Source organism: Lagopus muta, chromosome 1 (genome assembly GCF_023343835.1).
Source record: "Lagopus muta isolate bLagMut1 chromosome 1, bLagMut1 primary, whole genome shotgun sequence".
NCBI classification, from domain to species: domain Eukaryota; kingdom Metazoa; phylum Chordata; class Aves; order Galliformes; family Phasianidae; genus Lagopus; species Lagopus muta.
Window position 1 is genome coordinate 38,296,369 of NC_064433.1, and position 27,331 is coordinate 38,323,699.

Below are 27,331 nucleotides of genomic sequence, written 5' to 3' on the forward strand. Positions count from 1 at the left end.
AGCTGTGCTGCCTCTTTGCGCTGTCACTGTTCATGCAGACTCTGTGCTCAAAGCCGGTTGACTTTGAAAGTCACCTAGCAAGCTGGTGGGATTTAAAAGCTAAGAGGATGTGACCTTAAATGGTTTGCACTGACACGGCGCGCTATGGTTTAGCTCTTGGAAGATAAACATAAGAAGAGTCCTAGGAAGCTAACAGATAAAGAATGACATTATGGGCCAAGGGAGCAAAACCACAGTGAAGATGTTTTCATCATGATTCCAAATAGATAAGTTAAAATTAACAAAGCATTTTGTGAAGATACATCAGGCTTGAGAAACTGTTTTGGTTCCCACCGTCTGATGAACTAGATAATTAAAAATTTACCCTGACAGTGCAGTTCAAAACTACTAATTATTTCTCAGTTTTTGCTTGGCAGCATGGTGCTGTGTGTCAGACCTAATTGACATTATATTTTACTGAACATATCAGAAGTAGAAATGGAAAAAATCTGCATGTATTCTCTTTGCCTTTGTTGCAGTGACAAAAGAAGGAAGCATTCTTTAATTATACTCTGCCATTCACTATTAATATTTTTTTCCTTTGTCTCCACAACTTTAAGATACTCCAAGCAGCTAGGGAAATAGAGGAGGAAGGATTTTTATTTTTATTTTTATTTTTATTTTTATTTTTATTTTTTTTTTTTTTTTTTTTTTTTTTTTTTTTTTTATCATTAGACAAGTCTGCTGGTTTCTAGACTTTTAGTCCCTTGATGCAAAGTTTTCCAAGTGCTTCAAAAGCATCTGCACATTTCTTTTGCTTTATTTCTGCAGTGGGGAAATGTTTTCTTCCTATTAACTGTGATAAGTCTGCCCTTTACATCTGCTGCTTGTGTTATTGATTAGGCAAGCAGCTTCTGGCTGCTCTGCTGCTTTGCTCAGTTCTGAAACTGCTCACTACACGCTCTTTAGTGCTCACCCTGACTGTTTTCCCATCCTGCCCTGTCCTAAATGCCATGAAAATTGTAAATTTTCTGGGGCAAAGATTCTTACTGGTGTATTGCTCCACTGCACATATAGCATGTTCAGCTAAAATATTTGAGTTTCTATTCTTTTGAAGATATCACAATCAATGTTATGGTAACTATTAGTGACAGTCATTCAAAGCAGCCTTCACAAAATTAACTTTGCACTCATTTTTTGAATTGATTCCAAGCCATCATCGAATGCTATTTCTCCGTGACTCAGTCATGCACTTCTTTCAGAGTACTGCTATTTTTTCCAGCAGAATTCCTCCTTGAAATATGTTGCCTAAAATAGAGGGGATGAAACAACACATGAAAAGTTAATTGAGGGTATTTTGCACTGAGGAAGTGAGGCTGTGAAATTAGAGATTTGGATTGGAAAGCACCTTTGTTGTCCCATCTAGCATAATTCTTCTCTATTGCTGAGTAAATACTTTTGGCTTTCTGTTCCCATGTTGACTATTGTATTTCCCTGAGTGACAATTTTATGGTCTACCATTGCAGGATATTAAATTGCCTTTTCTCACTGAGTTGTGTTTTTATATAGATTTTCTCAAATGCATTAACGCAAAATACTAAAATAAAAAATAGCAGTAAATGGTAGAAAGCAGGAAATTTACAGAAATGTATGTGAGATAGCTATCAGAAAAGCAGTCAGAACAAGCGAAACAAAAAAGCAAAACGCAATAATTTCTGAGCTAAGAGTTGAAGGAAATGAGAACGTAGTCTGTTTAAAAAAATAACAATAAAGCAATCACCATGAAATAAGAATAGTGGTAGTTTTCATAATCTTTCAAAAATTGAATTGTAAAAGGTGCTTTTATCATACTAATGTCTGTGCCCATTTTGGTAAAGCATTCCACTGATTCTCTGTATGGCTGCAGTTAATTATCAAGGTGCTGTTAGCACTTAGTAACGGTGACAGGGAGAAATGTTGCTTCATAGCTTAGTAGTGTAAGATATCTGGACAAAGAACATCCAACAATTTAGAAGGAAAGGCAGGAGAAAAACCTTTCAGATATTCTCCACTTAATTTTGGAACCCAATAAGACAGTACCAGTCAATTAGAGAAGTTAAATGCTGAACCACACTATGGGAATAGGATGCATGTGGAATCAAGAGAAACTGCTTAGTAATCCTGATGCCTTATTCAGAATATTCGAGTGTATACTTTTTACATAATCCTTACGTGTGGAGATGAGCATCATCTATTGACAAGAGCCAAGGTGAGATGAAAGAGAATGTGCCAAGCGTCTTGCTGCTCTTCAGTAGTGCCACTCCCTTGCATTCATTACAGATTACTGGAAGAAGCTATTTAATAAAACTCTCAGTAGAGTCTCTCATAATTAGTTAATTTCTGTCATAAAATTGCTGAGAGACCTCCCATATTATCTCTATGATTGCAATATGGTCTGCTATTTGACAACTCCAGTAGAGCTCATTGTCTAATCAAGGAATCTCCCAACTCAATTTATTGTATTACACAAACATGTATACTCTGAACAGGTTCTACCTATTGAACATTAACACCAAGATCATGTTGTAATAAATACTTTACTAAAAAAAATAGTTAAATAAGATTTGCTTATTACAAAATTATTTTTATCACACACACACACAAAAGGGGAAGCAAGGAGAATTAAACTATTTCAAAATTATTGCTCTCATTCACACTTCTTTTAATATTACTATTACTGTTAACGTATCACTAAGTTAATGGAAGTATTACTACAATAGTGATAAAATATTCACTACATTACCAGAAAATGGTTAAGAATGTGTTCATCCATCATATATCTGAATATTGAGTGAAATGAGAACAGTTCACAGTAAAATGACTGGAAAATAATGAGATCTGAGTTAGGTAAAATCATTCAACCTAAATGAAAACAAGATAATTTTTCAGGATGCCATTTTCAAATTCCATTTTTCTGCAGGCACTTTCTTGACAATAACTGCAGCCACTTCTATAAAATCTTTTGCTGATCAATATTTTTACAGTAGTTGAGATTAGGTTTTTCATTGTAGTGACAGCAACGTCGATGAAATATTTGGCCTTAATGATTCTGTTCTGGCAGCAGCTACTAATTCTCCTTACGATGAGATTGAAGGTCTTGGTATGGCGGTTGCTGGGATGGCTGACAGGGTGGATTAGTGATGCTGAGCCCTGTAGGAAAAGGTCACTGCTGCAGTGCCCAAGGGAGGTTTGCCACTGGGAGGGGTGAGGCCTCAAAGAGAGGTTTGGACTTGGACAAAATAGTCATTGGCAGGTATAAGTAGGATTTGCTTATTGCATCCTCCTTATCTTTGCCTACCAACAGCACTCCAGGTTTCTAATCACTATTGCCAGGCAGCTGTCACCTTCACAGGACTGTCAGCTCTGCTCTTGCCAGCCCTGTGTTATTTGTTGGTGATGTTTCCAAAAGGAAAATCTTCAGCAAGCATGGCGCTGCTGGGTGAAAAGGCAAAAATGAAAGATCTTTTTCTACCGGCAGTCTTATACTATGGAAAGCTCTTTTTTTTCCCCTTTTTTTGTCCTGTTTTCAAAGTTGCCCACGGTATTCTATGTTCTTCTATATGAGTTGCATATACTTGTCTATATCTCATGGAGAGATCTTGTTTAATCCAAGTGCATTTTGCATCTCATTTAAGTTGGAGTAATTACTTTCAACTGTGAATTACTAGCCATGAGGGTACAGGTTTTCTAAAGATTCATAGAAAAATGTATTGTGTAGTGGCCTTAGGAGACAATTTCTCTCACATGAGGTAATACAGGCAGTGAAGTACTGCTTGTCTGAAAAATGATGGCTCAGCAGTTCACCCTGAAATGTCATGCCATTTCAAAGACTTATCTTTCACAGTGCTGTGTGTTGCAAACTCACTAGTCTGTATACTGAATACTACATACTCAATAAGGATGCTGTATGTAAATGGAAGTGCATGAGAACTTGAGTTTACAAAATGAGAAGTGAATTGTGAGAAGTAAGAATTGATTGGCAGTTTTCTATTTGCATTTAATGGCCCTTGTCCACAGCTGCATTAAGGGCCTGCTGAATTTGATAAGCTGACCATCTGGAGCCGCTTCATATGGGTAATTGTGATTAATACTGTGCTTGATTCCTCTGTTTCGGCTGCATTTTTCTTATACCAGTTGCAGTGTTAAATAGAGACTTTCTTACTTTCCAGGAGATAAACTACTTATTGTGATAGATACTCATTTCCAATCCCAAAAAACTAAACTTCACGTAAAGAATGACCCCACATCTGCTAAAGACACGCATCTCAAACTTCCATTGATGTTAATGACATTGCAAAAACGCACTATACTTTCAGAGTTTACAAATGATAACAGGAGGCCTCAATTTAACAATATACTCAATTTAGGAACTAATCTACTTGAACCGGGCAACATTTTGGCGTACCCAAAAACTTTGAGCTCCTGAATGGCACAGGTTCTTTGGAAAGGAAGGCCTGGTCTTGTAAAGACAATGAGGTTTCCATACCTGTTGCCTGTCACCAAACCCTTTTGCAAGGAGCACTTTGCACTTACTACAAAAGGTAGAGGAAAACAAATGACTAGTTTGAAGAGCGAGGAGGCACTGAATTTAGGTTTAGGACATAAATATTCATCAGATCTAGCCCACTTAAAATAATTGTTAAGCACAGCCTTTCTATGGGAAAAGCTGTCAAGTTTGATGTACAGTGCATTCATAACCTGATGTAGAAATGATTAACTCTAAGATGGAAGAATCTTTTCAAGCAGCATTAAGCAGAATATTTTGCCAGTTTCCCATTATTATTATTTTTTCGGTACTGGTAAAGGTCATTGATTTCAGAGAAATGGAAAGCAGCAATGCGTAAAAGATGGAAACTTAGTTCTCGGGAGTAAACCAATTCCTCCCCCTTCAAACTTTGAAAACAAAAAGAGGAAAAAGAATGCATTCTGATAATTAAAGATTTAAATTAATCTGTCTGACATGTGGGAGTGCTAGATAGAAAGAAAGTCAATAGGAATCCTTCCTCCTTTCCTTGCTCAGATGCATTATTTGGTATAATTTTAGGCAGACTGTTTCTCAACAGACTACAGGGTGTGTAATATCTTGGGAAAATCAGACCATTTAATCACGTTCTTAACTGCTTATGTGTCACATTTTTAATCACCTAAGCTTGGTCTTTACCCAAATTCCACACATCATAAAGAAAAGCAATGCCACACGGCATCTAATTTAGAATTTCGAGTCTCTCAGAAATAAATGCTAAAGTCACTATAAGTTATGGTCTAATAACAATGGAAACATATTTTCTCTAAGGGAAAGTTCTAGGACAGTCTGAATCCTAGAACAAAGATGTTTAAGGATGATTTATACATAACAATGTAAAGTTTTTCACGTTTATTCTAATATAAAAAATTCTCATTATTCCTACAGCTCCCTAATTCCTTTAAAAACACTAGCTAGGCTCTAGCATTTAATCATGCACTGCTTTATGGAATACGTTTCATTCTTGTCACTTGTTGATGTTTTTCAATTTCAAATTTATTTTGACAAGCCAGTTTATATCTCAGTTTGTTTTGTTTCTTCCCCAAGAGATCTATGCTTTTGCAAGTCCTCCTGAGCAGGGGATTTTAAAAGAAATGAGTTTCAGAAATAGTGCTATAAATAAAACAGTGTGGATTTCCTTCAAACTCTGCTAGAAGTTTCTCTATCATAAAACAGCAATAACAACGACAAACAAACAAAAAAAACCCCAACCAGTCAAAGGTCTGCCAGAAAGATGTGTTAGAAAACCTGAACCAAAGCGCTTGGTAAGGTAAAAGTATACTAAACAGAAAATCAAATAGTCCTAGGATGTCAGATTTATTTATTTCTTTATTTCAAAGAAATGCCTTGACTTCTACTAGTCTCCTTCTACTAGACTATTTTGTTAGTGGAAAGCAAAGAGGACACAACAAGCTGGACTCGCACTGCGCAGTCGGCTTGTTTATTTTACACTGTTGTAGATTTCAAAATTCCCAAGTGCAAGCCATCTCATTTGACAGAGTTGAGTATGACCAGAGGCCTGAACCAGCAGCCTGTCATGTTCAACTATTCTGAATGCTTTTAATAGCAGCGTTGCAGCAAAAGGGGGGAGGCCAAGCAGCTCATTTCTCTCAGCGTGCTCCAAGACATCATCTCTATCTTTTGTCTTAAGCAGCAGGAGCCCTGTGATGTTTTTAGCACTTTCCTGTAGCATGTGGGAGATGCTCCTGGTGGCTGCATCGGGTCGATCCATGTAAAAGTCTACTTGCATTCAAACTGCTGTTACTTGGAATGGGAACATTGAGAGCTGCCATATGAAGAACAGAGTTTTGATGGAAGGATGAGGGAGCAAGTGTCTTTCTTAAGCTAGTGAGTTAGCAAGAAGTGGAAGAAAGTCAGAGGTCTAACTGCGTCCTGTTTTGTTTTGCTATTTCTTTGGAAGAATTCAAAAACATACTAAAGTGAATGAAGAATCATCTCTGTGACTACGAAAAAGCAGTACTTTTGCAGTAGTATCTGCTTTGCCTTTGCAGTGATTGAAGAAATACAATCAAGAGAGTGGTGTTTTTGGCAAGGACCTCTTCTGTGCTGCTGCAAAGGGTAGTTTTGTTTTACTTCTTACAAATTAAATACTTGCATAAAAGTTACTTCTCTCTTAGTTGTTCATATCTCCTTTATTTGTAAGAAAATGCATTAGCACAGTGACCCTGATTGGGTACCAAAAATACCAAAAATAAGGTTAAGTATCCCTTCACCCTTAAATGCATTCATTCAAAACAATTTTGTGACATTTTGTGATACATAGGTAAACCTGTACTTTTCCTGGAATTGTACATTTTGAGGTTTACACTTGAAAATTAATATTTTCATTAGGGAAAAAGTTGTTGACATTATACACATTGGTTATTTGTAGAGCTGTAGCAGTAAATATTGTATGGTAAACTTGTATCAGTGGTCCCATCTTGCCACAGCCTGTTCTCATTATTGTGGTAGCCTCTGCCCTTTCATTTCCCCTGTCTCCAGTGATTTTATCTGGTCTGTCAGAGAGCAAGGATTATCTGAATTTGGTTTAAATGGACAGAACAGGGCAATTACAGGTGAAAAGTAAACACACAAAATACTTGAATGATGTAAACACACTGTTCTTTCCAGGGCTGCATTGCATGGGAGTGGCTCACTGCTGCAGGCCATGTGCTGGTGTCTGTAGTGTCCTTTGTCTCTGCTCTGTGCCCAGGGTGGAGACAGTGCTGTAATTTCATTCCTCAGTCTCTGCTCTGACCTTTCTGGGTAACATCCATCCAGTGTGCATCCAAGATATGAGCGCTGGTGTGTCTCTGCACCACAATCCATCATCTTTCCACATCTTTCTGATCTTTTGATGGCTTTCCTGCATCCTAATTATTTGTGTAACTTTACAGAGTATTTTCATTCTTTGTTCTCTTAGCAGGAGGTGAAGAGGATGCTGTTCCTTTTTGTTCTGATTCCAGCAGAACTACAGGCTTCTTGCTCATCTATTACTGTGTTTTTTTTCCTCTTTTTTCTTGCAAGGAATAACTGCATTGAAGAACTGCAATGTTTTTGTGGAATTTTTGTTTGTTACTAGGTTTTCTTTTTCATGATAACTTTATTTCCCCACTTACCAAGCTGTAATTTTCTGGGCTTTTTCAGGTGGTAACAACAAATAGCAAACATGCTTTTTGTATTACTAAGCCTATTTAAAAGTTCACGCAACCACAAAGATAAGTTGCACTGAAAATCTGTCTTAATTATAACCCTCATATTTGCAACCCTGATATAATAATCAGTTTGCAAAGAGTTTAAAACTTGTTCTGAGGTGAGTTGTCCTATGCAGCCAGGTGAACTGGCTGCTGGAGCTCAGTCACCAGGGCCCTGCAGGTAACTGTCCCAGGTAGGATGCTGCGGGCCCGCACTCATGGTCCTGTGGGTATGTAAAGCTTTTCATGCACCACTGTCTCTTCCATTCAGTCTGTTCTGCTGCTGCATTTCCTCTAGCACACGAGCACAACCTGGAGAGGATGAGCCGGAGGACTTTTATCACTTCTTGTCCTCTCCCAGCACCTCTTTCTGCCCCTTGGTGTTGAACTCAATGTGCAGCCCCATCATCCTGGAATCCCTGAAAGTTTAGAACCACATTCATTAAGCAGTTGGTTAGGTCCTGGTGTGTTAGAGTAGTAAATCCTGTCAGGCTGCTGTTTATATACCTCATGGGATATCATTCATTATTTTTTTCCTTCTGAACATGCTTAGGAGATAGAGACTGAAATGGGTCCCCTTTTCAAAACCATCAAAACCATGCTGACAAGTAATGAGCAAGGGCCTGAAGGCCAGATGTGTACAAAGCATTTCAGTTTCTTTCCATACTTAAATGACACTAAAAATCAGGCCATGCAGAACAAAGAGAAAGTCCCTTTCTCCTTTTTACTAAAGCAGTAATCTGGGTCTCACTCAGCAGACTTCAAGAAGAGCAACAAGTGCAAGCAAGAACCTCGACAAATAAAAATAAGAAAAGAAACAGCTTTGTGTTCAGCTTGTTTGTTAGCCAAATTGTTGTGATGCTGACTATAAGCAAATAAGCACATTAGACTTCAAATAATAGGCTTACCCTCTTACCTGAACATATTTATGTGGATCAAGCTCTCATAGAGTTCCAACGTTGAAGGTTTTTGTTAAAAGCCCCTTGAGGCATCAACCTAGCAGATTTTCCCACAGTCACAACCTGTTGCTCAACTCAACAAACCAATAACCTTTCGAAACATCACTGTCTTCAGACATGCAGGGAGAAATTACTTTGAAGAATGGGGACGTGGGAGGACACCCTTGCTTCCCAAGAGAGAAAAGAGAGGAAGGAAGGGAAGGGGAAAAGGGAAAGGTGAAAGGAGAAAGGGGAAAAAGGAAAGGGGAAAGAAGAAGGGTAAGGAAGCTATGAGAGGTGACGATAGTATGTCAAAAGCGAGAAACAGTTCCCAACCTTGCTTCACTGCAATAGGAAAACTGTGGAAAACTGTTGGTTTTAAGTGTTGGAGTTTTACAGAAAAAAATATTGTGATTAGAATAGAACCATTCTGCTAACATAGTTATGTATGTTCTTTCTTTAGATTGAATTCAGTCATCAGCAGGAAAAACAAATCCCTGTACATAAGCAAAAACAGAGTAGATAGTTCTAGCAATAGAAATTCTTAACAATAAGAGACCATGCACAGAGAGGATGTTACCAATAAATCAAAACCTTGATATCAGGCAAATAATTATAGGGAAGAGTTCTCTGAACAATTATCAGCAGGATCTGTTTGGTTTCTTCATGTGTTGCATGGGCAAGGTTGACTGAAGATCTTTGATTTTTCTGAGCACCCCTTCCCCCCCTCAGCTAATTTGACTGGCAGTTTGCAAAGGTGAATGGCAAACTGTGCTTATTTCAGGGTGTTTTAAAAATGATTTTCCTTTAAACACAAATGTGGTTCCCAAGAGATATTTCTTTATGCTTGCAGGATCTCACGTCTCTCAGTTTTGGGGGGATGCAAATTGACCATGTACAGAATGAAGAATGACATTTGTACTTCTTAAAGAGGCTAGTTAGCAAGGAATAAAGTTGGTTTTGTATTTTCTGATGAATTGCATGGGCTCTGTAATTTGTTTATTTATGTCTATTCAGCTGGTGTTAATTAACTTGTCTGATCTGCATTTGAAAAATTTAAACATCTCTTGGATCCAAACAGTGTATTAGAAACATAACAACCAGCAGCGGGAAGATAATTCCATCAAAAGCTTTTCTCTCTTGGTTTGTTATGATATTGTCAACAGTTTTTGATGGAATTATTTCCTTACATCTTGCTTCAGCCCATATTTTAGTGTTTTCCATAGGCTGTTTGAAATGTAATTAAAAATAGATGCTGTTTATCTGCCTCGTGCAAAAAAAGAACTGTACATTCCACAGGAAAAAAAAAAAAAAAAAAAAAGCAAAAAAAAAAAAAAGCAACAAACTTCTTTTAAGTTGAAAATGTATTATTTCGGTAATGCCTCATTCAATTTTGTAAGTTACTTCTTCTGATTGTAGCAATATTCTGTTATGAATTTAGAGCTAATTTAGACTTTCCACTGTCCCTCTGATGTCATACTATGCATTATATTCAGAAATAAGTGCAAACCAATGAGGGGTTCTGGTGAAGAATTGTTCAGGTTCTGAGATGTGAAAAATTAAGTACATAAGGTTATCACAAGAAATGTAAATCTTCTATCAAATCTTTTTTTTTATTATTTTTTATCCCCCCTCAGGCTCTAAAGCCAAATTATTTCTTGAAGAACATATTTAAAATGTGGAAAAAGAAATACGGAAGCATATTGACATTGCAGAAATACATTTTGCTCTAATTATGCTTTAGTAGGATATAATTTTTTTCAAATATAAAACAAAAATCCTCCCAAAGTGATGCTACACAAAAGCTAATCCATAAATGCATTGCTATTCTTCCTAATTGTAAACATTTTTCCTTAGAATATGCTAAATAAGTGCATTTTGAAATGTGCATGACATGATTTTCTATCAGTGACCCCAAAGTAATGCAAGATTAATGCTTCAGTGGTTGCCTTGTTTTGGTATGACAGATAATGCATTAAACTTGCTGAGGAAAAGGCAGTGAAGTATGAGTCCAGCTGACTACATTTTCATTTAGCTATGAGGACAGAATAGCTATAATGAAATTTATAACCCTGGACAGCTTCTGGTTTGATTCAGGGCCTGGGATTTTGCTCTGTGAGTCTGTGGATTGAAACAAAGTATTGATTTTATGAACTCTGTGCCATCTTGAATTTGTGTGCAAGGGGTCAGTGTATCTGTTTTATGAATAATGAGCAGGTGAGCTCCCGGTAAAAGATGTAAAATGGATTAATTCACAATGAACTGAGCTTTGAAGGAGAGAGTTCTCCAGCTGATATATTGACATACTATTGAGGAGTTGCTCTGAGTAAAACAGTCCAATTATTTTCTTATATTACCTTCTTAGTGAGCTAAGAGATAATTTATGTTCTCAAAAGTCAGCTAGGGGAGTTCTTGTAGTCTTTATTTTAAGGCTGAATCCTAGTCTTCCTGAAATGTGCTGAAATACAGAGAAGATGATGGTTCATGGCAGCAGCCTGGACTTCATGCTGATATACATTTTACTAATGCATGGTAGAGAAGAAAAAAGCACATGTGTGCAGTATGTTGTGGAGGCTGATGCACTGTGTTCCCTGCTTTATGGATTTAATTGTGTGGGACTAGTTTAAGCATGGACTGGTTATAAATGAGATTTGTCTTACTTTTGCAGGGCCAAACTTGTGCAAGTAGTGTAGAGAAAGATGCACTAAGTTTAATCTTTTTGCTGTGGGCATCTGGTTTAAAGTCGTATCACTCACATCCTTTCAGTCTTTGCTTCTTAACTGTTGTATGCACCTGCCTTTGCACACTATTTAGAGAATTAAATGTCAACCTATGATTCCCTGAGTCACAGAGAATGGTTTACATTGTAGGCGACTGTAAAGCCCACCACTGTAAAGTTCCAACCACTGGCCATGGACAGGGCTGCCCCCCAGCAGCTCAGGCTGCCCAGGGCTCCATCCACCCTAGCCCTGAGCGCCTCCAGGGATGAGGCAGCTTCTCTGGGCAGCTTTGCCACTGCCTCACCACCCTCACAGTAAAGAATTTTCTCCTAGTATCTGACTAAATTTCTAACTTGTGCAACTTGTGCCAAAAGCTTGAGTGTTCTGAAGAAACCACACTTTTCCAGAATTCTCACACTAATTGGAGTCTTGCTGCCTTCATTAGCCTGATGATCTGCTTGAGAAAAGCTTTTTTATTTACTTTCTTAGGCCACTTTGGCTGGAGACACTCTCAAACATTAATGAATTACACCACTGTTGAAACAAATACCACGCCCTGATCCAGCTTTTCAGTATGGTGAACTTTATTGAGCTGGCAAGTTTAAAGGCTTATAGGAAAATGCTGAAAATAGAAACAGGAAGGGTGGAAGGAACAATCATTATAGTTGTGCTGTCCATTGTGTCTTCTCTGCAATTAGAGACTGCTTTGATTTTCTAAAACCAGTACTGTGAATGAAGAATAGTTTTGTGTACCCATGGAGCTAACATGGATTGTGAGCTCCACGTTCCTCTTGTCATTTACCTTCAGTATTCATTGCTTGCCCAATAAAGTGCTTTCTGTGCTTTTGGCAGTCACTCAAAACATCTTGAAAATGTTGCATATTTCTGCAGATCTTTTTTATGTAGCATATGATGAAGTATTTTCTGTCTTGTTTCACTGCCCCTTTGCCCTGGAACTCTGCTGCTTGTCCACCTGCTGTGTAAAACAGTGTCTTATTCCATAGAAAATATTCCTCCTTTGGTTGATATACTTCAGTGTGTGAACTTAAAACTGGATTTTTTTTTTCAAGCAGAGAAAACTGAATACTTGTGGAAAATAAACACAAAAGTGACATGAGCACAGCTGAGTGCAATTTATCTTTCTGTTCGAGAGAATACTTGTGGGGATATGCTTACAATCTTCATTCAGCTCTACATACTGTTAAGTATTTTGACTTCAGACACCTTGCTATTTCCAGAATAACTAAGCAGCAGAAAGGTCAGTAAGAGGATTATTACAGAGAGATCTTCTTAGTACCTCACACTAATTAAATGAGACAAAGGGTGATAGTGGAAACTAACCAACTGTGTAGATAGCAAGTTGTGGATTCCTAGACCTCCTGGAGTATTTAGAATTTTACTTCAAGAATTTAGAGCAATTTGTGGAGAACTGGGATTTCTGTAGTATTCACAGGCACCTTCTGCAATTAAATCCAGTTCAGAAGTGACTGTCTTTTCCAGTGGAAATATTATTGCTAGCTTGAAAATGCATGAGAATTGTTAGGATTTAAAGCAGCCAAGATAGAAACAAGGACGAGTTTTAGAGCTTTAGCTGGTGCAAATACTCTGATAGGCACATCTGATGCATCAAAGAAAGCCCAAACCACAGATCCTCTGAGTAGAAAGCATATTGAAAATGTTACTGCAAAAATCTCAGGCAAACTAGCATGAGGTATGCTTCAGAGTAAGGATTCTAACATGCTGGCCATAAATCTAACCAGGAATTGGGAGGGAAGCCACTATTCTGTGCCTGTCACATGGTTAGGCGTGCTTATTCTACGTCCCAAATTGAAGAGGCGTTCCTTCTACACAGATTCCTTTTCAACTCTCTGTATGTCTGAAGTGTTTTAATAATTATCAGAATTAAGTATTGATAGAACTAAATGCTATCAGTATGAAAACAACTACATGGGGTTGTAAAGACTCTCAGAAGTAGGAAAACAGTTGCTTGTTTCACCTGAATGCATGTTTCTTGTGCAGATGCATTTGCAAGCAATCGTGATTTGAACTACTTTCCCTGAAATCTAGAGTCCTTGTTTTATATAATCTGAAGTTGGGTTTTTCATTTTTAAAATAGTTGTTTGGAATTTTGTATATCCCTTGTCACTCATCACATGTGGTCCCTTGTTTTACTTAGTAAGCAGGTCGAGGTGCTGGTAATCTTATTTTTGAGCTATGCCTGCAGCACATGGTAGTTTCAAAGAGTATGCTTGCAAGCATTACATCTTTGCAAGTTAGATGTTAAGCTCTGAAGAAAATTAGAAACACTTTATTCGTGTCCAACTTGTTAAAAACTTTGGTTGAAGCAGTCACCTAATAACCTGCAGGTTGCAAGGAGTCTTCAATTATGCTTCATATAGTCCCTTCTGCTACGGAAGTCTTTCAACTTCACAAAATAATGACAAGAAACAGCATGCTTTAATGCAAAATTCAGGTTCATCCCTAGAGCAGACATCTTATGAGTACTAAATTAATGAAGTGTTCCTAGAGAACAAATACCAGTATGTGGTTGGGTTATTAGAAACTGTTACATTTATTCACAATGTGAACTGGCTTGCTGACTTGCTCTGGGTTTGGTGTTTCGAACCCCAGACCACAGCAGATTGAGGTGAGCCCAGCTGAGCTGCCACATGTCTGGATAGAGACTTTGGGCCATTAGTTGAATGAAAAACTAAAAAGTCTGTGCCCAGCAAAGTGTGACTTGGAAGAAATTTTTAAATTAGCTAGTTTTGATAGGATTATTCCCATAAAAGGCAAAATCAACATCCTTAATGTGAGGATTATGACTTGCGAAACATCAAGGTAGTTCTATTCCTCTTGGGATCCAAGGGTTTCCTAAAGAAAAGGCTGCCAGAATCTGTCAAAATAAGGCATGTATTTCTTAGCCTCAGTCTCTCAGATAGCACAGCTGCATTTGCTGAGCTTTCTTCTAATAAAATCAACCTGACGTTGATATTAAAATAAAGATTTTGCCAAAGTTACAGAAAGGTAAGATGTGCTTTTGTGACATGAGTCATTAGTGAACAGGAGGGCTAACCTGACATGTCATAAACTGTGTAGGATGCATGAAAAAGAGAAAAGTAAATGAAAGACTAAGTTAAAATGAAAGATAAATCCTTTCCAGTATATTAAAATCTATATTAAGTTCCTTAGGAAGGCTGACAATGAATAATGTCAATATTATTTTGGTGAAGGGTAGGAGGAACAACAGCAGAAGTTACAGTGAAAATTTGCTGCAGATTAGCAATAATGGGTTTGCAATCTGACGGTAATGAGCATAAAATTTTACTGGATTTCTTTGTCATATATTTTTTCCAGTTTAAAGGAGAAATGAATATGAATCATCAGGAAATGTTCCAAATTTTAAATGCAGCATCTTTATTATCTAGAAATTATAGTAACTCATTTGATGGCAGCTATACTTTCTAGACACAAGTAAAGGGAGCTCAAAAGGCAGAAGCACTGTGTGCTAAAACAGAAGAGATTAAACTGCCTGATCAAGTTAAAACAACTCTGGACAATGCAGTAAAATAAACACAGGACAACGTTCTTCATTACTTCATTATATGGTCTGCTTTGCCAGAGTTACCATTTTTTTACTATATATTTTCAGAAAGATCTTACAAAAAAAAAAAAGCGTGTCAAGAAGGAATCAATTTCTGCTTAGAAAAATGACCTATAGGAAAGAAGGAGATTTTGGTAATCCTGTTGCTTCAGATATTCTGAATGTTAGTAGAAAATTTTGAGTATGAAAGCCCCCTCATTATTAGAAAGACATTAAGGCCCTGAAGTATGTCTGGATAAGGGCAGTGAAGCTGTGGAGGGTCTGGAGCATAGGTCTTGTTGGGAGTGGTTGAGGGAACTAGGATTGTTTAGTCTGGAGAAGAGAAGGCTCAAGGGAAACCTTAGTGCTCTCTACAACTGCCTGAAACTTGAGCCAAGGGAGGTTCAGGTTAGGTGTTAGGAATGATTTCTTTTTCAAAAGAGTGGTGATGCACCACTCTGCCCAGGCTGCCCAGGGAAGTAGTGGACTCACCATCCCTGGAAGTGTTCAGTAACAGTGCAAATATGGCATCTAGAGACGTGGTTTAGTGGACATGTTGGTGAGGGTTCAACAATGGATGGGCTAGATGATCTTGGTGGTCTTTTCCATCCTTAATGATTCTATGATGCTATGATTCACATTTAGCAAACATCTTGAGCACCTCCTGTCAGAGAAAAAAATTCCAGACAAATATAGTGATGACTCTGAAAGGTCAATAGTGGAAGTGTCAAAGTAATCTTGTATGTATCTTACAGGATGGCCATGAGTGTTCCCAGAACCTACTAATAATCCCCTGGTGAGTGAGGTGTGATGAGTGTGAAACACTACAGAGAAGCCATACAGAATGAGCATAAAATCATAGTCATTTTTGCCTGACAACTTCAGCTGTTGAGAGAAAATGATGTGTTAATATTTTGTGAATCAGATGTGGACTATTTCCAAATTCAGAAAACCTGAATCTTCTTACTGAGAAAAATGAGCATAAAATGAAGCAGTAAAAAATTAAATAGAATAAAATAATGAGAAGACATAAGCAAATTGAATTAAATGTTGATCTTTATCCCCAGGGCCTTACAATAGACTCGAGAAACTGATGGTCAAGTATTATTAATGTGACTGTCATACTCATGTTCATGTTGCTTGTGCAAGCGCCCAATACTTTGAATCTATCTTATGACTGTTTACTTTTAAAAGTGATGAGGTGATATCATTGTTGCAAAAAAACAGATCACATGTTGAAATATTTATGTTTTTATTTAACTTTAAGGTTCTTGATTTTAGTAGTTATACATGTTATGTTCTTATGTGATGCATAACTTTTCAGTAATGGCATTTAGCATCAGTGAAATTCCATATCTCATAGACACTGAAAAATACAGACACTATAAATGTCTAGTGCTTCAGAGAGGGCTCTAAGGTTAATGTGGACAATCTATAATATAATGGCTTAGATATGAAATCATATTTTAAAATAACTTGTATGTATATTGCCTGGTAATGTTGCAGAAGATTAATTTATTTATTGTCATTGTACTTAACAGTGAAAGCACAGTACTGTAATAAACTCTTGCCCTCCAAAATACATTTACCTTGTCACCGAGGTGGCTTACTAATGCGATTTTCTACCTTTCACAAAATGAAGATAATGCTTGCTGCAGTTGCTATGATACACGACTTGTGCACTGAACTTTCTGGTGCATCATTCTGTTGTCACATTCTGTTGTCACACAATTCATTGTCACTGCTGCTAGGACCTTCTAAACACTTATGTGAAATAGTTAATCGAAGCTTGCAAAACAGAATTTATTGGTATTTTCCTTGCATTCTCTGAATGACTAGTAGCAATAGTACTCAGATGTAACTAGACTCTAGGGCTAAATATTAGAATCTGGGTCTGAATTACAGAATCTGACCTAAAAGGCAGAATGTGACATAGGCTGCAGCAGAAGATGTACCCTTTCTTGTTTTTTGAACTTTAACATTATACCTAAACATGTCACCTAACTTTGTTTCTGCAAAGGTTACGTGTCTGTAATAGGCTTAATCAACCTTCTACTCCAGGAGGGAGAAAGAGGTATAAAATGTACCTTCATCCTGAAAAAAAAAAAAAAAAAAAAAAGATATATTTTAAAATAGGATAAGTTGCCTCCTTTTGGAGGCTTCTTAGTTAGAAAGGGTGCCAAGGCAGATAGATCAAATGAGATACCTAACTTTTGGATGTCTAAAACTATCAGAGAGAGAAAAAATCCACAAAGTGGATTTTTTAAAAACCCTGGACTGGGGATAACCCAAAGCAAGATTAGCAGGTGAAAATGTGGCAGAATTGGAAGTATATAGCTATAATGTTGGATACAGCAATAAGTTAAGAGCCATGGTGGTCATAGTGTAATAGCATGGAGAAACAGTTGTGTGGAGAAGGGTCTGAGAAATACTAATCCACCTCCTTTCAGTGGGAAAACAAATCTTTTGTGAAAGTAGATAGATGACAATTCTGTAAGAATAGCTTTTTACTCATTCACATTCTCTGCCTCAATCTCCCAAAACAGGATTTGACAGCCTGTGTTTCTTGAGAGATGTATAACATGTTCTCTGTCAACTCTGGTGACTGTATTGTCAGGGAATCCTATTATGATGGCATTGCTCCCATGAGACAAAGGCTTAAGATAAGAAAATAAAACTTTTGGAAATACTGGCTTCCTACTGACAGTTGATTAGGCTGCGAAAGAGATGCTCCTTCTATTTTTCTGTAGCCTGGAAATCCATCAGGTGTTCTCCAAGTTATTAATAATGATTTAGCTAGCAATACCAGGTAGGTTTAATGGGTTTCCCTGCCAGTGTACTGAATGTGTTCACAGTGAAGTATGAAACAACCTGTTTTAATGGCTTACCTTGCTTGCTTAGACCTGACGTTAATTTTTTCAAAGGCAACTGTTTGTTTATTAATTGAACAAGAAACCATTTGTCAGTGAGTGAAAAATTAATTTTAAGGTCTGAAAACTAATAATATGCACTGTACATTACGAAACAAAAGTGAAAATTTTCTGGTAAACCTGTTGAAAAATAAGTAATGCTGTCCGTTGATTTTGAGATGCTTTCTTCCTATTGGTACAGTATGTAAGTAGATGTACTTCTTTCACTGCAGCTGGGATGACAGCAGCTCAGTTAGTAGTGGCCTCAGTGACACTCTTGACAACCTCAGCACGGATGATTTGAACACCACCTCATCTGTCAGCTCTTACTCCAATATAACTGCCTCTTCAAGAAAGAATGCTCATGCTCAGGTAAGTAGTTTTCCATTGCTATTTCTTGCCACACCACTCAGGTATGCAGTATTAAAAAACAAACAAAAAAGCCTTTGTAACAATGCCTCCCAAAAAAATGAAATATTTATATTTTACCAGCTCAGGTCCTGTCTCTGGATGTTAGTTTGTATTTTGGATAGGGTTATGGACCAACACGTCTCCTGAAGTCTTGTCCGATCATGTTTTCCATAGCCCCACAAAGGAAACATTAAATGTTTAACTATCTCTTAAATTTTAATTATTTGGTTCCCTGTTGCAGGTGAAATGCTGCCCATGATTTGTTGGTCTCTGTCACTTTTGATTCAAAATTACTCTTTTTTTCCTTTTAAATCACAAACGCTGATCCTTTTATCCAAGTTTTGCACAACGCTGTGAAAGCTGGCAGTATGTAGTATCAAAATAGAGTTCTGAGAAATCTTTACATAACCTTATATAAAGCTTTATATATGATACATATATTTGTGTATGTAAGTAAGTATGTACATACGTGGGTGGATGGGTGAATGGATAGACAGATAGATAGATAATGAAAAGTTTTTGTGCCAGACACCCTTCTATTTCTTCCTAGCTAACCTTAAAAGTTCAAGTGATAAAAAAGGTGATGTGGGCTGCTTACAGGACTTGGTTCATGAAAAATCAAGAAAAAAGGGAAGAGTTAGTCCCGGTAGAACAGTATGGCATCTTCTGTTTATAAACAAGGAACCTCGAGACTGAAAACTCAGCATAGGAGAAAAGATTTTGCCTCTAGTGATTTCATGTCAAAAATCCAGGAGCCAAGACTGACACCCTGAATTCCATAGAGACTTTTGCAGGCAGCCAGTGCCTGGAGTTGAGAGAACCATTTTGTAGATGTGGACTGTGGTGGACTGTGTCAGTATGAGAACACATTTTTTATTTCCCCACAGACAATGGAGAAGTCTGGGAATGGAGATGGTCTTAATCTGCAATAGAAGCTCTGAAATGAGTTTCAGGCTGCTTCTGTACTCATGAGATGGTACTCATGCAGATGCCAGCATTCTTTAGTTTTTACCATTGCTTTCCCATTCAGTCAGGTCCTCCCATGGTTGCTAACTGGAGATTTGCTTCTCCCTTTTCATACCAACAGTAACAGCCAGCTGGGTCCTGGCTTCCTTGTTCCACTGCACTATCATCATCATCACTGAGAAATCTCAGACTGACCATTTAACTCTTTCTGGGTTTTCTGCTTGAGTGAACTCATCTTCTAAATACTCATTATACTAGCTGCATTTTGTTCTGTGATAAACATAAAAGCAGCATGTTTTCAAACACTGCTTTTCTGCCAACATTGCATTATGTCATGAAAGCTATGAACAGACTTTTATTAGTTTTCACATCAAGCAGATTAATCAGAGAACTGAGTATTCCAGACTGGCTGCAATCTGAGCCAGAAGCTGAGATAAGCACAGTATTTAAGGATTTTGCCAGCTGTTCTCCAGGTGCAGGACATAATCTTGCAACACAGAGGTCCCTTTTGCCATCTTCTTGTGATTGTAGCAATGCAGGCTGGCTATAACCTGAGGTTTACATTGTGTATTTTGTTGTTGTTTACATACTAAAACAGGATTAACGTTGCTGTTGGGGTCCAGTAATAGTGAAAAAAAGGCTTTTAAAAAGCGTTGTTTTTGTCACTCCTTGGAAATGGTGCAGTTTGCTTCAAAAAATGTGTAGTTATGTGTTCATAACTGCTCAGTTATGAGAAAAATTCTGGGAACATTACACATTTGAAAATAGCACCAAGACAAACTCTGATATGAAGGACCCTGTAATATTTGAGTAGAAGTTTTGTTTAGGCTTTTTTTCCTAACAGTCCTTACCCCAAATCTGTGTAAGCCTCTCCAAAACAGATATGAAATTTTGAGAGTGCTGACTGCCTTTGTGTTTTCTACGCTTTAAATGAAAAATGTATAAACAATTACTGATTACGCTGATTATCTAATCAGTATTAATCCTTCTTATGACAGCAGTGTCTAGGAAACAACAACAGAGGTGTCTCTGTGAAGGAGCTGTGGTAACACAGACTAATAAATAGCTCTCCTCTGATCACCATCCCGTTTGTAGGACTGCTTAGGGTGCCTGTGTAGGGACAGTGCTGTCACACAATAAGTAGTGATACCTGACTAACGCACTGGTTTTATTGTTAGAGGTGTAGGTAAACTAAATGTAAAGATGAAGGAGGAAAGAGAACAGGCTACTGGGATGGTAATGTGCCAGTGAGGCTTGAGACTGAGGTAGGGAGGCTTTGGGAAAACGGAGGAGGAAAGGTGACAACAAACAACCTGTCAGCACAGAGATGGTGAGTCTCAACACCAGAGGTAGGATCAGTCCCCGGCATTTCTATTTAGGCCACTTCCAAAGCTGATGTGGTGCCTGCATTTTGGGCTGCTCCCTGAAGCATGCTGCTTTCACCTGGGGCTGTGGGGAGGCAACTGCCACAGCACTGTTAGGTCTCCTGGGATCTTCCACGTGGGTCTGAGTTTCTGAGCAAGCAAGCTGGTGGGGTACTGCTTGCAAAAGCTGTTCTTCTGGCTGATGCACCTAGAGCAACTTTCTTGATCAAAATGATTAAGCTTAGTGGAGGAAAATGTGGAGAAAAGCCATCATCTGCAGCACTGATAATGTTAGTAGAGATGTTATGCTTTGTCACTGATGGCATAGCATAATCAGTGCTGCTGGAGCAGTGGTTCTAACTTGGTTAGAAGAAGATTTCAGCAGACAAATAAAAACAAGAAAGCAGCCTACAATGAGGTTAGCAGTATCTTTAGGGATCGTCCCAATCAGGCTTTATTGAAACCCCTCAGCACAGTAATTCTTCTGTGAAATTCATAGGCAGATGATAATAAATAAGGTGTTACAGCTGATGATGAGAGTAAATTATGTTTTACTTCATACCAGCTCGCCTATGAAGGGAAGAGTTGAATTCTTCTGAAAATAAGAGTATAAAGAGGAAAACGTCTTTCCCAAAATAGGAGACATTTTAGACGAGAGTTTTCCATGTCCCTCAGTTCAAATGCAACAAGCTTATTCTTCTCTCTTCCTGGGACTTAAATCAGCAAGTTCTGAAGGTGCTGAAACTGACTGTTTTCCATACTAATTTCTTGTAGCTGAAGACAGACTTGGAGAAGCGTTCAGTTACAGACAGCGAAACTTGGGGCAGCACTGAAGAGCTGAAGAAACCAGAGGAAGATTTTGACAGCAACATAGACAGCAGTGGCAAGTGGAAAGGCCTTCCCTCGGGGCTGTCTGAAGAGTCAGAGAAGGGGGGACAGAAAGCACCCCTCTCACAGACAGGATCCTGGAGGAGAGGCATGACTACACAAGTGGGAGCCACTCAGTCCAGGCACAAAGCAGGGACCAGTGCTCTCAAGACCCCAGGTAGGACATTTTTGTAGTTCAGTTTCCTGCATTAAGAATTAAGCTTTATACTTTTACTTCACTTATAAGCAATAAAGATTTTTTAAAGGCTTGAAAATAGTTAATGGATGTTATAAGTGAGTGGCAGACATCAAAAACTGTGTTATTCTCACAACTGATTCTAAGCCAAGATTGTGTGCTACATTGCAGACTAATAAGTTATTAATCAAATATGTATAGATAAGCTGTGATTACATTTTGTTTTATTATCATATCAGTACACAACATCTACCAGGGAATTCTTTAAAAAAAATATTTGGACTCATTTCTGCCCTGTCATTATTCTCTAGAAAAAATAAACCTATACTGAAGATATGTGTAGAAATCACAAGAGGTTAAAAATTGAGTTTAAAAGTTTTAACCTCTAAAGGTCAAACCAGGGGACTCAAGTTTAGTGTTTCTGAATTAAACCTAAATTGTCACATTATATGTATTGTAGGTATCTTCTAGTCTGTTTTTAAGAAATAAAAAATCTAAAACTATTCATTTTACAAAATTCCTTCTATTCTAGATGACTTCTTATCTTCTGAAAAGCTTCTAAGGAATAATAGCTGCTTTTGTAATCTACTTTTGCAGCAAAAAAATCCAAAGTTGGTGGAAGCCATCAATTAGTACCTTCTAATTTATCATTTTACTAAAGCACTATCAATCCTTAGTAGGACATTTTCTAGCACTTTTGACCTGTCCTGATGAAACATTTAATGAGTGTGTATTAACCCTCAGTTGTACTAATAAGGAACTTCTCAGAATGAACTTATTGTGAGCCACTTTTGTTTCTTAGCAATTTGGAACTGCTATTAGTCAGCCTCTGATCTTGTATGGACACTCAGGATCATTGCAGCAGTCAGTGCTCATGTGGTTGCAGCAGTGACACCCTCATAATAGCAACTAAAAAAAGAGATCCTACCAAGGTAGCCACGTGCCAAGATAAATTTCCCAGGTCTTCTGTTTTGTGGAAGATCCAATTGAACTTGCTACTATGCAACACAGAATAGAGGCTCTTATTTCTTGAGTATGTACTAGTAGCCTGTGTGTTTGCAGTGCAAGTGCCTGATCAGTGTCCTGGTGTGTCTTTGTGCGGCATAAAATGTGCACTGCACAAATATGCGAGTGGATTTATTTCTGACTTGTAATTGTTGCTCCTTGTTAAAGTTTAGTTCATTAAGAAAAGTCAGGCCACCTACCTCCAAAAACTCTGTAATCACTTGAATTAAATATGAGTTGATGTTTTTGTTATGCCTAATATTTGTGGCTAATTAAGAGTGTACAGTAAATACTTAGAGATAAATCAGACAAGAACAGAAATAGCATTTTTGTCTGCCACTTCTTTTTTTTTTTTTTTGAGATAGAAGAGTATCTTATTTAAACCTTTCTGAATGTCACAATAATTTTATGTAGGAATATATGGCATGTAGGCAGTTTGGGAGAGCCTCTCCTGAGGCTCTTGAAAAGACATTAAGGATAGGACAAAAACTATTAACTCATATAATTGATATCATTATAGATCAAGAAGATTTGTACCATGACAACATAATCTCTCTGATAATTTTTGTAGCTAACAAAAGAACAAATTTAGTGATAAGCTAAAAAAGCAATTGATGAAAACCAAAGAACTCAGTAAGTACCACTGATTTCTACATTCATAATTAATGTCATTCTTCAGGAAATGTTAATTACATGTCGTGTTTTACTTTCAAATAGTATTTCTTACATATAAAATACCATTAATAGAAAAAGAAAACCAAAACAGCAGAAAATCAGATTTTTTATGGTCCGTCCTGGAGTGTTTTGTACATCCACACTTTCTTGCTATGTATAAAATATGGAAATATTCAGGAGGGCTTCAGAGTTTAATACTTGAAAGCTTACTTAGAAGTATTATACCTGATCCTGACTGCTTATTGAGAACTGAAAAAGTCCTAAATGGATCTGCTTTTTTAAGATGGTATTTCTGTTTACTTTTTCATTTTGAAATTGTAATCACATAGCATTAAAATTAGATTTGGAGATATTTCAGCTTCAAACACAAGTGACCTTTTCAAATATACTTTTACTTAGGAAAAACAGACGATGCAAAAGCTTCAGAAAAAGTGAAAACTCCTCTGAAAGGAGCCTCCATTCAGCGCTCTCCATCAGATGCAGGGAAGAGCAGTGGTGACGAAGGAAAGAAGCCTCCCTCTGGTATTGGGCGATCAACTGTTACTGGGTCCTTCGGGTTCAAGAAGTCTGGGATGGGATCTTCTACCATAATCACTGCAAGTGGAGCGACTATCACAAGTGGATCGGCAACTCTGGGGAAGATGCCCAAATCCTCAGCCATCGGTGGCAAGTCCAACGCGGGACGGAAGACAAGCTTAGACGGTTCTCAGAACCAGGACGATGGCGTTCTGCACGTGAACTCGAAGACAACGCTGCAGTATCGAAGCCTGCCTCGCCCATCTAAGTCCAGCGGCACTGGGATCCCAGGCAGAGGTGGGCACCGCTCCAGCACCAGCAGCATCGACTCCAATGTCAGCAGCAAGTCTGCGGGCGCCGCTGCCACCAAACTGCGAGAGCCAAGCAAGATTGGGTCCGGGCGGTCCAGTCCTGTCACCATCAATCAGACGGATAAGGAGAAGGAAAAAGTGGCCGTGTCTGATTCTGAGAGTGTCTCACTGTCAAGTTCCCCAAAATCCAGCCCAACTTCAGCAAGCGCCTCTGGCACACCGGGACTTAGGCAGCCAGGATCCAAATACCCAGATATTGCATCACCCACATTTCGAAGGTATGTGCTTTTCTATGAATTCCTCGTGTTGCTGTAGATAAAGGAGAGATTTTTGATGTGTCAAACAAGTATCTAGTGGGCAAAAAAGATTTTTGGAGTATATTTTCCCATAAGCAGAGAACCAAATACAGAAAGAGGCAAAAAGGGTAATACTCCTTCCCACAACACAATTATTTGTTTAGGCCTAAAGACCTCTCCAGACATGACATGGCTATAGCTTGAGCTTTGGCCGTGGCTATTGCTTGAGCTTTGACCAATTTAAGTACATTCTCATGATGATAGTTTGAAAGCTAAAATAAGTTCTTAATGACTGTTCAAGCACATGAGAAGTTCTTTCTCAATATTCTGATATATCCATAAATAGGACACCTTGTTAAGGCACGTTCTGTCACTTGAACAGGTGGTGTAGCCTGTTCAGAGAACTGATGAGCTCTGTAGGTAATGAAGTATTTTCTTGTACATTGTCAGCAGCTCCAGCTGGAAGAGTTTCATTTTCCAAGCAGCTTTCTCATGTCTTTCTTCAAAAGCATTAATCAAAACTAAATTTCAGTTGGAAATGCCCTACTGTAATGTTTTGGGATGTGAAAATCAGCATGCACTTTTGGGTGAAGCAGTTCCATTGCTGAAAAAAAAAAAAAAAAAAAAAAAAAAAAGCCAAGTCTGCCTTCTGGTGGCTAGTTACCGAAACAGCATCTCCAGCTGCTGAAGGAGCTGCAGCTTGGCTTTGTGGGCTTGGTAATAAGTAAAACAGATTCTTACATTATTAGCCATGCATTTTTCACATCACGATAAGCTTTGCATTTATTTCTCATTAATTTATGAGCTGCACTTTAACTAAAGCTTAATACATTTTCAGTAAGACATTGAATCATCACATGGCCTTTATTTCAACAGTTTTAGAGTACTGGGGGACTTTTTCATCGTCGCTGTGGACAATTTCTTCTGTATAATTACTGGGAGCAATTATGTGAAATACACCTCTGCCAGGACTGCCCTTGGAAACAAATGGGGCATGTTTAGCTCTGGTGCAGTTTATTCTGTCTGAAGGGACCACAAGAGGAACTCTGCACAAGAGCAACAAAGGAAAATTTTACAGAAATACTCAGATGTTAGTTAAACTTTGAAGGATTTTGCAAGTGTTTGTTGCAGTCATTTTAGCAGATTTGAGAAGGAAGAGGTTTAAAAGCCTAATGACTGTGGGAATGTTAAATTCCTGAATGTGGGTGAAAGTGTAATCTGTTCATGCAATAATAAGACAAAAATGTGCTTATTTTCCCTCTCTCTGGGAGGGTCTGCATGTGCAAAGAGCACATCTGAATAGGAGTAAATAATAGCTGTTGCTAATGAAACAAACCCTGATTATTATAATATGGTTAAGTGAATTTAATTTTGAGATGCCGTTGAACAACTAGGTAGGCATGGTTTTAGTAGCAGTAATTAAAATGTGTCGTTCGGCTCTTAGGATGTTACGCCATGAATGTTTAATGTGGCTATCAGTTTCTCTAAAGCTATTTGTTTTACATTTAGGTTGTTTGGTGCCAAGGCAAGTGGTAAAGCTGCCTCTGCACCCAGTACTGAAGGTGTGAAACCCACATCGGCAATGCCCAGCCCTAGTACCACCTTGGCACGGCAAGGCAGCCTGGAATCGCCGTCCTCGGGCACAGGCAGCATGGGCAGTGCAGGTGGGCAAAGTGGTAGCAGCAGCCCCCTCTTCAGTAAACCTTCGGACTTAAATGCAGATGTTGTAAGCTTAAGTCACTCCTTGGCTTCCAGTCCCGCCTCAGTGCACTCTTTCACATCAGGTGCTCTTGTGTGGGCTGCAAACCTGAGCAGCTCTTCAGCGGGCAGTAAGGACACACCAAGTTACCAGTCCATGACTAGCCTGCACACCAGTTCCGAGTCTATTGACCTTCCTCTTAGCCATCATGGCTCTCTCTCTGGACTGACAACAAGCACTCAGGAGGTTCAGAGCCTGCTCATGAGGACGGGAAGCGTCAGATCTACTCTTTCGGAAAGGTGAGCTTGCCTATAGATACAGTGACCACAAAACCAGTGAGAGGCAAAAGGACAGGAGCCAAAAAAATGAAGCCTGCATCCATTTTCCTAAAGGGACGCTGTTTAACTAGCAGCCTAGCCCTATATGTAGAAAAGGATCAAAGGAAGGAAAGAAAGCTGAAAGCTACTGCAGGCATTGGATGTGGAATCAACCACCTTTTGAGGTTTTACAAGCACTTTTTTCTATCTTGAGTTGTTGGGGTTTTTTTTGTTATTGTTCCCTTGTTCTGGAGAAGAACCAGAGAAAAGGGAACATTGTCTAACTAAAGGCATATCTATCTAAAGGGCCACACGGTGAGTCCTGCATGCCAGTTCTGCCTTCCCTCCCAGCATTCAGAAGCTCCACAGCTGTCTCACTGCCCCCAAGCTAACAAACCTGCACAACATGTGGGACCCCACCAGTTTTCTTCCCACAAGTACAGTGCAGGGGCAGAGCTGGAGGGTGCCTGCATTCAGATGACCACACATTAAAGTATCCGGTCCTGACCAATTTTTCTTACCTGATAATCATTACACAGACATTAAAATACAGTTTCCCTTGCAGGAATGTTGTTTAGAAAACAGGAGTGTCATCTGGAACAGATGGACAAAAACAAGAAAGGGTTTTCCCCTGTTTGCTCTGTGAAAGACTTCTGCTTTACCACTTAAGTTATAACACAAAGTGGTGTAGCCACCCTTAGAGAAAATTTCTTTTTTATAATTTAACTTTTTTTTTGTGGAACATTTACTCAAATTTTGCAAAGGAGACAAAAGAAGTGTTGGTAGGCAGTCAGTAGTTTTCACATCCCGTGAAAATTTCCAAG

At 38.4% G+C, this 27,331-nt stretch overlaps 1 protein-coding gene across 11 annotated transcripts in view; it reads left to right on the forward strand.

Moving 5' to 3' along the window:
• NAV3 (neuron navigator 3) overlaps window positions 1-27,331 on the forward strand; it is a 523,919-nt gene that overhangs the window by 444,712 nt on the left and 51,876 nt on the right. For 9 of the 11 annotated variants that reach the window (XM_048934384.1, XM_048934394.1, XM_048934333.1 and 6 more), the window contains 4 exons: window positions 18,118-18,256; window positions 21,400-21,670; window positions 23,768-24,473; window positions 26,001-26,489. In XM_048934384.1, coding sequence (XP_048790341.1) covers window positions 18,118-18,256; window positions 21,400-21,670; window positions 23,768-24,473; window positions 26,001-26,489 — 1,605 coding nt within the window. The remainder of the gene's footprint in view (window positions 1-18,117; window positions 18,257-21,399; window positions 21,671-23,767; window positions 24,474-26,000; window positions 26,490-27,331) is intronic. The other 2 variants (XM_048934402.1, XM_048934405.1) reach the window with 1 other exon arrangement.